The 13,833-nt window shown below is 43.8% G+C and overlaps 1 protein-coding gene across 5 annotated transcripts in view; it reads left to right on the forward strand.

The window, feature by feature from the left end:
• The first annotated feature begins 8,372 nt into the window (after positions 1-8,372).
• Positions 8,373-13,833, forward strand: part of LOC147525714 (heterogeneous nuclear ribonucleoprotein A/B-like) — a 30,271-nt gene continuing 24,810 nt past the window's right edge. For all 5 annotated transcript variants that reach the window (XM_086631083.1, XM_086631080.1, XM_086631084.1 and 2 more), the window contains exons 1-4: positions 8,373-8,667; positions 11,770-11,938; positions 12,023-12,181; positions 12,596-12,727. In XM_086631083.1, the coding sequence (XP_086487209.1) occupies positions 8,405-8,667; positions 11,770-11,938; positions 12,023-12,181; positions 12,596-12,727 (723 nt within the window). In that variant the 5' untranslated portion in view covers positions 8,373-8,404. The remainder of the gene's footprint in view (positions 8,668-11,769; positions 11,939-12,022; positions 12,182-12,595; positions 12,728-13,833) is intronic.

The raw sequence follows: 13,833 nt of genomic DNA on the forward strand, positions 1-13,833 counted from the left end.
AGCTCGCTCTACAGCCGTGCCTCCTCTCCTTTGGGGCCTCATCCCCTCTTAGTATCGATTTCTCGAAAAATTGTGGGATCTGAGGTGCTGTTAAGACGTCTGGACTGCTGGTGAATTCAGCTGAAAGTGGCCATTGCGTTTGAGTCCTTGGGGTGAAACTGAAAAAGAGACGGAGAGAAAAACACAGGTATATAGGCTTGGGTTTTTAATGAAATCAGACTGCGAGGAGATGCAAGGGAGAAAAGACAAAGAAAACCCAATACTTTAAGAGCCATAGGTGCTGACACAGTACCCTAGCTAGCAGAGGAAATCGGAAATTTACTGCAAACGCTGGTTTTAGTGTAAGAAAAATGCATTTTGCCTTAGTCTTTTTCATGAGTAACATAAATAATGTAAAAATAGAAGTGAGAAACAAAACTATGCGATTTTCTCCTTGCAGCCAGTTTGAAGTATGTTCAAAGACTGAAAGTCGTTTCTTATTCGCATACTTCAAAAAATAAAGGTTCCAAGTGCAAAATATCGAGTAATTCAGATGCAGGCTTTCCTTCGCTGATAGAGGCATATGACATTTGTTTCTTTAACAGAAGTATCTATCCAATATTTAATTTGGAGACATTGTAAACACTGCAACTACACGGAGATAATGGATAAACGTGCTCCAGTAAAAAAAAAAAAAAAAAAAGCAAGGGTTCACCAGCTTTTTAGTTTATTTCAGAGCTAATTTGGCAAGAGATGTTTCTTTTCAAAGTCAATGAGCACAAGCCTGACAAGCCTAGCTTAGATTTAGCGGCTTCCTCAGCCTGGTTGAATACTTAGGAATTATTATTACATAAGAAACAGTGAATTTAATATCTGTGTAAAACGCTGCTAGCATTAATCTCTTGCAATTTTGTTATTGTGTGCATTTTTTTTTTGGTTAACCAAGTTAAAAAAAAAGAAGTGTCTTTGTGCATCTGTGTAGGCTGCAGTTTGGCCGGGAGCTGGGTCCGGTGCGCTTCACTCCCCGCCACGGGCCCTCAGTCGTCTCGGCTTTTCTCCTGGCTGTTTCCAGAAGCATTTCGGGAGGGCGGCGATTGTCTAATTTTAGTACCGCAGAGAATCCTCTGCTCTCCAATGAGCGGGCGCTGCATGTGGAGCTGCAGCCAATTACCCCGGGTTTCCTCCTGCCACGCTTCCCACGATGGTTTAATAACGCAGACTTACAAATTTAAAGTGGCCTCACGCATTAAGAGAAAATAACATTATGTGCTCCCTAAGACAGACGTATATTTTTACACTAGTAGAATCTCAAAGATTTCTTCTGAAGCCTTGGATTTGATAAACTTGACCTTACAACCCTCTATTAATATCATTATCTTCTGTATATTACCTTTATAGTGCTTGAGAAAATATTTCTGATAACTAAAAGGCTGGTCTGAAGCATCTCCCCTAACTTCTATAGGCCAGGGATGTGGTTTTAACAAAAAAAAAACCAAAAAAAAGTAAAATTACAATTACAACATAATGAACCGTTACAGTTCTGAACACTTCTCTGGGCATAGCTTTGCTGCTGGATCTTATCTGTTAAGCGGTTTAACAAGCCTTAGTTGTCTCGCTTATTTTTAGCTGGCATGGAATATAACAACACTGAAAGTTTGTGGCTGCAGGTGCATTTGCATTCTAGTGAAAACAGATAAGTAACTTTTTAAGGAAAAATATTATTTCAGATCTTTATGCTCCAAAACTGCAAGAAAGTGCAGAAACTAATGACGGCTAAAAAAAAGAAGGAAAGAAAACCAGAATTATTGACAGAGTGAAGAAAAGCTAAGAAAGTAATACCAACTAGTTGCATTGACTAAAAACGAAGCTTGCACATCTTTTAGCTTTATTTGCATTTTGACATTAAGCACAGAAAAACGTGTTTGCTTTAGTAGTAATTTACTAGCTATACATCTACCACACATTAAACTTTCATCCACCGCTGATAGTTTTTTGCGCCTGTCTCTCATGATTAAAGTGTCATACCCACCCACAGCACCAACTCACCTTCAGCACTTGCTTCATCCATGCTTGCTTTTGCAGTGCAGAGTGTCTCTGACGGAAATCCTGTGCTCAAGCTAACTTCCTCTCCTGCAAGCCTGCTCTCTCCTCCATTTCTGCCTTCTTACAGCTACACAATTTTACTTCTGCAGCTTATCTGCACGCCTGTAATCCTAGCTGGCTTTTCATTGCTGCTGACTAACCCTTGTCAAGCCTTCCTTTCTGCTTTCCTCTATTTGCTTTCTCTCCATTTTCTTTTAAGATAAAACTAAGAAAATATTCTCTTGATGCTTCTTCCCCTTTCTGTGAGTCTCTGAGTGGCAATAACAAAAATCTTATCTACACGTCTCCTGTAACTCCATCACTTACCCTATTAACCTCACTCTATTTCATTTCCTGTTCTTCCTCGCGCCCACTCTTTCATTTGTTCACAGCTTTAGTCATTCAGTCTGCTCTGACCTCCCAACACCCACACAGATATGCTTATCTCTTTTACATAAAAAAAAAAAGTCTTTGGTAGAAGTGCCTCTTGTCATGTCACTTTTGCAAGTCTTCCGATCGCCTCCCTTGTTCAGTTCTACCCTAAAGCCCCTTCAAACTTAGTTCTGCATCCTCTCGCCATCTGAAAGCTTCTCATCCCATCTTAAACCCATCTCGTTTGGCCTTCAGTCACATTTAGCACAGCTGGTTTCCTAGCTTAGCTTTTGCAATTATTCCCACCTATTGCTTCTTCTCTAATCCCCGTTCCAGCTTGGCTTCTTGGTACCGTACCTTGTGTTTCCTTCCTTTTCTGGAAAAGCAGTGGTGAGTGCTGTTCTTGGCTCTCCTCCCTTCCCTGCTAGCTCATAGCTCAACATCCTCAGGGGCAAACAGGTGTGATTAACTCTTGTTACTGTCTCCTTTCAAACTTCAGGTGTCTCCATTGTAATCTGACCTCTGGGTAATGAGCGTGTGTTAGACCAACCATCTGCCTGAAAACCAACTGCTTTTCCACCCAGTTATTTCGCAGCCAGCTCTGCAAGGGATGGGTGGAACCTTACGGCCATGAACATGGGTTTGGCCTTAGATTGGCCTAAACTGCGGAGATGTAAACCCAGACACGATGTTTGTTATTTATTGACATAGCTGGGAATTTTACTCACACTCTCATCTCAGTTACTGTTGACATCCTTTACTCTGGCCTCAACAAATAAAGCATTCACTTCCATTCAGAAAGCTCTGCAGCACCATTTTCTTAGTTGTTCACTTCAACTACCTTAGTTCTCTGCATCTTTCCAAAGAGAGTCTTCTGTATCACAGACAAAACTGTTTGCCTTCAATTGCAAGCCCATTCACACACCGATCTGGTCCTACCTACCTTTTGTTTGACACTGAAAGGATCTCTACTATTTCCTGCCAGCCGGGACAACTGAATTCTGCTACTGCACTTTCAAATAAAGACCTTCCTGCTTTATCCTATGATGAGCCCCTGTTGAACACCTGCAGAGGTTGGCATTGACAACTTATTTTCTATAAAGCTCTTCCTTTTCTGGATGTAGACGTTGTGTATACATAATGCGTATAGATACTCAGCTTTTACCTAACCTTTTGGAGCAGAAACACTTGCACCGTTTGCTTATTCATTGCTCTACATGATGTTTAACATAATACTGGCTTGGATTATCCCTGAGGCCACTAAGCTCAGGGATAAGTATTCAGTGTGATAATATCCACAACAAATAAATGAACATATGAATAAACCAATAAAAATCTTTTATTTGGCAAATTACAAGAGGCAATCAGTTAAATAAGGCTTTTTTTGAAGTTACCTTGTCAATGCTTCCTTAAATGCATCTTCTCTTCCTCTTAAATCCATGTAGCATAAGGGACCCTTTTTACCATTCTTATTCTGAGCACTTGATTTCAGTTGTAGAGTTACAATCAGTTGGATTACTTGCACAGAGTTGTTGTTATTAATTTTGTTTATTTACACTGTGCATAAAGACTAAGTTGGATAGAAGCTTTCCATAGCATGGTATTTTGTATATAGCAGGCAGTCTGTGACCTGAGATGCTTGCAATCGATTTAAACAAGACAAACATAGGGTGTGGGAAATTAAAATGATAAATTTACATCAGCAATTTCAAGGCAGCGAATGATATGTTGGTTCTCTTTTTTTTTTTTTTAGAAGAAGAACGGAACTAGAAAAATTAGAATGGAAAAAAATGAGAGAGGATAAAGAAGAAAGGGAAGGAGGCAGTGAAGACAGATACGGCACAAAACTGGTATGAACAGACAGCAAGGGCAGGGCTTGGAGTAAACAGCAAGTTTGACAGAACAACAAAATGAGTCTCAAGATTAGAAAGTCCATACACGAGTAAAACTCAATTGAATTTCAGTCAACTTCATGCATAATCACAGTATTTACAGGATTGAAGAAATGGCGAACAGAAGGATCGGGTTTTTTTCTCAGCAGTAAACATGTCATGTAAGCAGGATTACCACCCGAGAAGGTACGTGTGTGTTTTTCTTTCATTAACCACAGGCTCTGAGTGCGGAGTGAAACACAAGACCAAAACCCAGCTCACAACCCAGAGGAATTCTTCAAAATTACCTGTGACATGATAGGGCCTGGTGAGACAAACAATAATCATAACAAGGCATATTCTCAAGTTTCTGAGTCTTTGATGTCTAGATGTGTAAAGAGTGACTTTGTTAGTCATGCCAGTGACAGTTTTCAAACCAGGCTGCTTAGACACTCTACAACCACATTATTATCCTGCTGTTGGATATGGGACATATAAGGCATCAAACAATTATTAAAATGGGACAACTGGGAATCACAGAGAGCCTTGCAGCTGGGAACTGCTATTTGGAATTGCCAAGATGAGAGATTGACAGGGACCTGACTGGGAGAACTGGGCAGTTGGAAAAGAGTACAGCTTTGAAGAAAGCACTGTTAAGCAGGAAAAGGATAACATATGCCAAGGTACTGGTGCAAAGGCTAGGAAAGGGAAGATGAGACTGGTTCAGCAAAGAAGAAAGAGAACTGGGGAAAGAAGAGAAGAGAAGAGAAGAGAAGAGAAGAGAAGAGAAGAGAAGAGAAGAGAAGAGAAGAGAAGAGAAGAGAAGAGAAGAGAAGAGAAGAGAAGAGAAGAGAAGAGAAGAGAAGAGAAGAGAAGAGAAGAGAAGAGAAGAGAAGAGAAGAGAAGAGAAGAGAAGAGAAGAGAAGAGAAGAGAAGAGAAGAGAGAAGAGAAATAAAAAGGAAACATATGGAGAACTCCAAATGAAATGACAAATCATTCACATCCTTAGCAAGGCTTGAAGAAATAAAAAAGAGCTGTTTGGGGCAGTGAATCATGCAAGGAAATTAAGTAATAAATATATCATCAAAAGCACTCACGTTACATCCATCAGCGGAGCCTAAACTTGCATGACAGACTCATATAAACTGCTGCCAATTTCAGTTTACTCTCAGGTGCTGGTCTACAAACTTGTAACTTCAGCACAGATGTATTTCTGCAGTCAGCTGCCACAGCTGCATACATAAAAATCTGCAAAAAGAAGGTGGACAGGGCATGAGAGTCGTAGGATTTACCACTTTGGCCATCCCAGTTAGATCAACTTGCAAACACCAGTTTGGCCTTAGTTCCCTGTACTGACATTTTCTGGTTGACGCAGCCTCACAGCACTGTATAGATGAATGCAGTCGGCTGACAGACAGTGGCTTAGTTGTTTTTAATCACAAACCATAGCTTTTCGGCACAGATCTAACTGATAGGTTTACAATCTAAGCCAAAGCTGCCTAAATAAACCAAAACAAGTTCTCTTGCTGGATGTGGGGTAAGTTCCTCTGAGATGGTATAAATTAGGAGAAAGAATATCTTATGAAATATGTATCTGCTTCTAACGTTTCATTTAAAGTTCAATAGAAGAAAAACAATTTAAAAAATATATTATCATAAAGATGAGTATCTTTCTCAGATAACATACAAAACCTGTCCTGCGGACATTACAATTTTCAAGTCTACTGGTTAGGTACTCTTTTGTGCTGTCTTTACTAGCCGTGACCTCATACAACATTGTTTCACAAACTTTAGCTGAAAGAGCTGGTTGTAGAGCTTGTCCACAGCGTACCCAACCCTGTCAGCAACCTAGGTGGAGATAAACATCTCTAAAGGTGAAGTTCTGAGTTATTACAGCTTGGGCTGAAAGCGTGGCAGAATATTTACTAATGAATATCTATCACGGATAGCGCACCTGGCTGACAAATCACACCTACTACACCATGCTCAGGTATTCTTGAAATGACTCGTGTTGAGCACTTATTTTTAGATTGCTTTAATACTTTGCCATTTTTGAGGAGCAGAAATGGGAGGGGGATTTACAAAGGCAAATAGCCTCTACAGCTGAGGATTTAAAATCCAGAAATTCTAAGAAAACCTGTTGTAATTCCAGTAGCAAATACAATGCAGTCTTGCTGCACATGTGCATGGGTATCAAAGCAGGAAGCTCAGCTTGGACCAGGTGAAGTGATGCTTACGGTAAGTACCACAAGCACCAAAGAAAAAGTGGCTTGAAATTCCTGGCTGTAGTGAGGGGCTATTTTTCATACCATCACCCAATACTAAGCACAATTTCCTTATTTTTTTCCCTTCTTCCTTATAACCTGAAGCAATTGAATGTTTTTATATATATATTAAAAAAAAACCCAGACAGATCAGGCCCCTTACCCTGAATATGTTGATTTTATTTTGTGTTTAACACTCTGCTTGTTGTACTGCTACAAAGCTTACAAAACCAAACCTAATGCCTCCTGTTTTACCAAGTTCCTGCTGCAGAAGACGTATCCTGTAGAGGATAAAAAGAAGTGCACTAAAAGCAGTTCACTGGAGGACAGCCTGGATTCTAGACGAGATCACTTAACAACAAAACGTATCACCACAATTTATTTTTATTCACAAGTAGGTATGTGCACTCTTTCTGAATTGTAATAGCAGACGAAAACACGCAAGTTGAGCCAGAGGAGATATTTTACAGAGGGTGGAGCAAGCAATTAATAATGTATGCATTCATTACTACACAAAGTTAGGTAGTAATTGTCATTTTTTTTTCTAAGATGTGGCAGTAAGCTTCAGCTGTCTATCCAAAAGCCAGACTCTGTCCCTTTGACAAGTGGGACATTACGGATAGCATACCATACAAGAATTCACAGTATGGTTACAAGAAGCAGTAGTTTTCTGCACTTTCCACACACAACTTTTGTCAACAAGGTTGACATATCCTTGGGCAAAAGGAATTAAGGCCTAAGCGCATGCTCAGGGCTCCAGTTCCCGGAGTTATGCAATATCCAAACCTACGTTTCCATTAAAAACAACAAATTCTGGCCCTCTCGGTTGCAAAACCAGCAGAGCTGGAAACATTAAATAAACCTCTCGTACTGGAGTGACTGACTCAGCGCACACACCACACCTTCAGCTAAACCAGCGCAACGCTGTCAGCAAACGCTGCGCTCCAGCCACAGGCATGTTTCCACAGCTTCACGGCGCGGGCCCCCGGGCCCCGCCGCCCAGAGCGGCGGGAAACGCTCTTCGCGGTGCGGGTCGCGCCGTGACCGGACAACGGGGGAGCGTCAGCAGAGCCGACCAACCCCGCGGGGCTGGTTCCCTCCTCGCCATGCTTCTGACCGCCGTGAGGCGCCTCACGGGGACGGCTAACGTTCGCCGGGGCGGACCCGCGACAAGGCCCGCGGGCCCCGAGGGAGGGCGGCGCTCCCGGAGCACCCCGCGCCTCCCAGCCTGCCCCGCTGATGGCGGCGCGGCGCTCGCCCTCCTCCCGCTGGCGGGCGGGCCGGGGCCGCCCCCCGGCAGGCAGAGCCGCCCTCAGCGCGCAGGCGAAAAGCGCCAGCCCCCCGCGCGCCTCCCACCCCCTCCCGGCCCAGTCCCGCGGGCCACCGTTCACCTCCCCCCGCGGCAGAGCCAACAGGAACCGCCGAACCGCGTGAGTGACGGGCGGCGGCGACCAACCAGAAGGCTCCTTATTGCTGTGTGGCTGATGCTCCGGTGCTATAAAGGCGCCACGCGTTAAGGCTTCGGGCCGGAGAGTACGTGTCTCGGGGGGAGGAGAAGGTGGCGGTGGGGCCGGTGCGGAGCAGCCGAGCGCCGCGGGGAGGGGTGTCAGCTCCAGCGCCTGGGGGATTTTAATCCGATTCCGGCCGGCCCGGATTTTATCGAGAGCAGGTTTTAAAGTGAGTATGAGTGGGATGGCGGCGGCGGAAGAGGGGGGAGGGGCGGGACCGGACCGGATCAGACCGGCCCGGCGCGGGGAGCCGCCTCGCTGACCCGCGGGCCGCCCTCCTCTCTTGCAGGCGCCTGTCGTCCCTCTCGCCTCTGCGGACGGGGCAGCATGTCCGAAGCGGAGCAGCAGTTGGCGGCCGCCGCCGGCGCCACCCAGAACGGGCACGAAGCGGCCGAGAACGCCGGAGAGCAGCAGGCCGAAACCGGCGGGGCTCCGGCGGCGGCGGGCGCAGCGGCGGCGGCGACGGCAGCAGCGGGAACGGCGGCGGCGGCGGGAGCCGGACCTGCGGCGGGAACAGCGGGGACGGCCGCCAGCCAGAACGGAGCCGAAGGCGACCAGATCAACGCCAGCAAGAACGAGGAGGACGCGGGGTAAGCGCCATGCCTGCCTCGGCGGGCTGAGGCGGGAGTAGGCCGCGCCCCCCCCCCCTCCCCCCCCCGCGGGCGCCATGTGCGGCGGCGGAGCGCGGCCGCCAGGCCCCGGCGCGGCCCTTCGGCGGGAGCGGCAGCGGAAGCGAGACGGGCGGCCGGCGCGCCCCGGGCTCCGCTCCGCCCGCGGGGGAGGGCGGCGGGCGGCCCCGCTGCGGAGGGATCGGGCGGGCGGTGAGCCGGCGGCCCTGCAGCACCAGCGCTTCCTTTGTTCTGGAGCTGCCTTTTGTTGGCGCCATGTGGCGGCTGGGGGAGGGGCGGGGAGCGGGTTTGTTGCCTTCTCACGCTGTAAAATGGAAGGGGGTTTACTTCGGCTCGCTTCGCATCCCGCGTTTTCCTCATCCTTTGCCTTTTTAACGAAAGGAGGGGAGGGAAGGAGTTGTTTTCTGTCGGGGGATGGGTCGGTTCAAACTTTCTGAGGATTCCATGACCGATCGCCGTCGGCGTACATGCGAGCGTGTTTTGTGTAACGCATAGGAGAAAAATAATCCCGGCTTTGGGAGCTAGTCGGGGTAAGCTAAGTGTTTTTGGAGAGAGTAAAGGGAGAATAGCAAGATTAAGGTGATGTGCTGTGTGTTTAAGCCAGTAAGAGCGATTTTGGTGTACTTCTTTGCAGCATTGTCAGAAAACAGCTTATTGATCACGAGCGATTTCTGGAGGAGTCCGTATAGTTTTGCTGTATTTTGGTAGTGGTATCCTTGTGTACAAAACAGTAATTTCGTTCCTATTGTAGTTGATCTGTTTATGAATTTTCAAGTCTGTGCTTGACTTGAAAATTACTTGCATGTTTCTCAAGAGGGTCTTTGTTATTCAGACCACCCCATGTATTTAGTTGGAACTCCCTTTGTTATCCTTGAGCCCTGGACCAGAGGGTCAGATCCCTCAGATTGAACAGAGCTGAAGCCACAGTAATGTAGTAAATACTGGCTTCAAGGGAAGGAATAAGACTTGCACAAGTTTCCCGTAAGCTAGGGCCGGATGTACCTTTTGCAGACACGAGAAGGATTAAGAACCAGGCCTTTTAGCTGTGTGCGAATTTTCTTTTTACTCTTTTATTATTCTGCTCTGAAAAGTGAGTGTCTCCTATTCTCACATAGGAGGTGACAAGTTTCAACTGCAAGTCTGTGTGAAATGAAACTTCTAAGAGAAGCAGTTATTTAGAGGAGTTGACCTATGTGGAAAATTTAGCACAGTACTAAAACAAGAGCTGTCCAAGGCAGAGTTCAGGATGCTGACATGATAGTATTTTGTTAAGAGCTGAAACATGCTTTGGTTTAGCTGCACTGATACACTCGAGAGGAAAAAGAGGCTGCATTCTAAGAGTGCAGTTGTACAGCTTGTGTGGCCTCTGAAGGCAAAGCTAAATACTAAGAATTTGGTCTTAATTTCAAAGGCTCTGTATTGTTTTACTTACCTATATGTAGGTATCAATCATCTCAATTACAGAACAAAGGACAGTAATTACAAAGTGTAATATTTACTGCTGTGGTAAGAGGTGAATTTAGCATGTAGCAATATCTATGTGTGCACCACAGCCCATCTTGGTGGCATAAAGCAGCTAAAGCTGCCGGCATACAAATTCCTGTCATCCTCCAACCACTGAATTTCCCTTGATCGTTCTCTAAGTGTAGTCAGTGATGACAGGGTGTGCTATGGAAAACCACCATCAGTGTGTACAGGTTATAGCAGTCGTGCTTGTCAGTAAGCTGTCGTGATGAGAAGGAATCCATAACGCTACTTTTCTTTTACCTGTTATTGAAAGGCTCAGTAAACTTTATAAAGCTCTATTGTAATGGCTGCAAGAAACACAGACTTTACATGGAACCTGTGCATCATGCTGCACTTCAGTTAAGAGTGCACAGCTTCATCTTCTGAAAAAATAAGAGTTTAGCCTACAAAGGATATGGTTTCATCTGGTTTAAGGAAAAAAATATAGCACCTACAGCTTTTTTCCTCATGTTGCCTTTTGAACGTAAATGGATACTAGTTTTAGCAACTCAAAGCTACACATAAACACCAAAAGCCAATTTTATTTAAACATAGTCTAGTTTCTAAAGTGCTGCTAGCTTCTAATGCCAAATCTAGGTTGCCTCTAAACAAAGTAATGACAACTTAAACTGCTTTAGCCTATAGTTGGATAAAAAAGCTCAAATGCTTTTAAAAGCTGAGTTTGTTACCTTGGAAACGCTGAAAATAGAAAATACAGCCATGTTATTAGTGTTTTCATTTGAAATGAGGCTTTTGAAAAGTGCCTTATTGACTGACCTAAGTTTTGTTTATTAACTTCACTTCTGTATTGTGGTTCACTAGTGTTTAGTTCTTTGAGATGCTTCAGAGGATATTTTGTGGGGGAAAATGGATGAGGAAATACTATATTGGCCTTTCATGAAACTAAAGACTAACAGTGGAGATATTCCTGTAATACTGATGAAGATAGAACTGGATTCAGTAACTAAGCAGGAAGAAGTGTACAACATAGTAGTTAAGGAAGGTCCAAAGTCCTGTCTGTTGTATGCGACTGTTCTTGGAGGTCATAGATACCTGGTTTAAATTTTGCAGATTGTTTTTAGGACTACAGTTTTTACAGCCATTTGTCCAAATCCTAAAAGAGCTCAAATATTTTGCTTTTGATGCCTTATTCTATCCTGAATGCTTTCAAAGTGGTAGGAATGATCCTAGGATCTTTCTGAAAACTGAGTTGGCAGTACTTGATATGGATACTGCTTTGTTGCAAATAACAGAATACTGTTGAAAGAACATAAGTTACTGGTGAGGAATGTTTTAGGCAATTTTTACTGCCTTACAGCCTGTAGTAAGCTTCAGGGTACATTGTGCCACTCCCTCAAAAAGAGGGGGGGGAACTCACCCTTGCGCACACCTGTAGTATCACTAGCTCTTGACAAGATGCACAAGTGTTTGACTTTTAACAGTTGGTCCTGTTTCTGACAATGCTGCTGAGGTGTGTACCACTGTGAGCATCTTGTGCATGTGCTTTTTTGTAGTACTTCCTGAATCTAAATAACTCTCATCTCTTTGAAATTTCAGGAAGATGTTCGTTGGCGGTCTCAGTTGGGATACAAGCAAAAAAGACTTGAAAGATTACTTCACCAAATTTGGTGAGGTAACCGACTGTACGATAAAGATGGACCCTAACACAGGAAGATCCAGAGGTTTTGGATTTATTCTCTTCAAAGAACCTGGGAGTGTTGAAAAGGTGAATTTAAGCTTCATATTTCAGATTGTTTACTTCTAGGGGAAACTCCTCAGCTTGAGTTAACCTTATTGAACGATTTTTCAGGTTCTGGAACAGAAAGAACACAGACTAGATGGACGACTAATTGACCCCAAGAAGGCCATGGCAATGAAGAAGGATCCAGTGAAGAAAATATTTGTTGGCGGACTAAATCCAGAAGCCACAGAAGAGAAAATCAGGGAATACTTTGGAGAGTTTGGAGAGGTGTGTAATGTTATCTTAGTAAACATTAAAACGTATAGTCTCTGGTTGCTCTTTAGTAGTTTACTAATAATTTGCAACTTGCAAATTAATTTAACTTCAGATATATCAAGCCTTTTGTAACTGATTCAGAGGTTTCCCATCTTGAGAGCAAGGGAGGCACATACTGCTCTAGATCCTTCCATTGCTAGTTAAATACCCTGGCTTCAACTCAAACTATTTTATCTGATGTTAAAATTGTTTTTGAGTTGTGAAATTGAAACCTCTGGTCTGAAAGCCAAAGTTAGTATAGAAACAATATTTCAAATTTGGTTATGCATTGATAGGAAACTTACTTTCTGTTTTACTATCCTAAATGCCATGTACTTAACTGTTCCGCTAAAATACAAGTCTGAAAATAGTATTTCATGTCTTCAGATTGAAGCAATTGAACTTCCAATGGATCCAAAGACCAACAAAAGAAGGGGGTTTGTGTTCATCACTTTCAAGGAAGAGGATCCAGTGAAGAAGGTTTTGGAGAAGAAATTCCATAACGTCAGTGGAAGCAAGGTAGAAACTTTAGACTTGTAAATTTTTGTCCAAGTTATTAAGTATAATGCACCTACATCTGTTATCTGAAAAGGACTTTGTAGACCTCTGATTTCAAGGTACCCAAATTACAATAAGGACAGCTTGCAATTTACCAGCCTTTTTTTTGCCACAAGTTCAGTTGTAGAGGCTACTAAAGTTCTTTCTTTACCAATACTTGTGGCTTTAATACTTGACATGTTCTAGAGGCTTTTGTGTGTAAAGCATCTAATTACGTTCATTAAATACACATGAAAAAACTGGCTTATTTATCTGTCAGTCTAGCAATATAAGCCATTTCAACAGATACATACCTATATTTCAGCACAGAGCACTTGCATAAATTCAAGGCTTACAGACACTAACTTTGTAAGCATCTGGCTGAAACTGGCCCTGTCTGACATGGCGACAGCTTTTGGTATCTTCTCTCAAACTCACCCTGCAGCGCTCCCTGCTACCAAAACCTTGTCATATAAATCCAATAAAAGATCCAGAGATTAAATATACGCTTATGGCATCTTGCACCTGGTCAGCTGGTTATGTGAACTACAATAAAAGTGGTGTGAGATACTCTGAACAGCTGATAGTGTTCATCTATGGGAATAGCTAATTGGGGTTCATGTGCTAAGCTAATGAGAAGAGGACTGGAGGCAAATGATGTGTGCTGACTGGAGGTGTCCCTCTTCCCTTACTCCATGGCCAGTGCTGGCCATAAGCTAACTCCAGAGCCCTGTTACATCTGGTCGTACTGTCTGACACAGTGACTTAGATTGCACTTAGTTGGACTGGTCTTGACATACCACAGAAAAACTTTGGCAAACCTAATGTATTGGGAGTTATCAAGACACTATAGTTAGCAATAAAGTTTGTTTTCAGGAAAGATGAATGCTTATGTGCAAAGGGAGCTGAGAAATCCTATCTGTATGTATTGTAAATATGGCTTGTTCCTGTATCACAGTGATAATAAAAAGAGCAGGTTACCTTAAAGCTCCTGTGTGAAGAATTCCAAGCCAGGCTTGCTCAGGTGCTGCTATCACAGGGAGCTCTGCTTTCACAGCAGCAGTAGCTTTCATCTCAGACTGTGCACA

The sequence above is a fragment of the Tauraco erythrolophus genome, unplaced genomic scaffold (genome assembly GCF_009769465.1).
Source record: "Tauraco erythrolophus isolate bTauEry1 unplaced genomic scaffold, bTauEry1.pri scaffold_92_arrow_ctg1, whole genome shotgun sequence".
In the NCBI taxonomy this organism is placed as follows: domain Eukaryota; kingdom Metazoa; phylum Chordata; class Aves; order Musophagiformes; family Musophagidae; genus Tauraco; species Tauraco erythrolophus.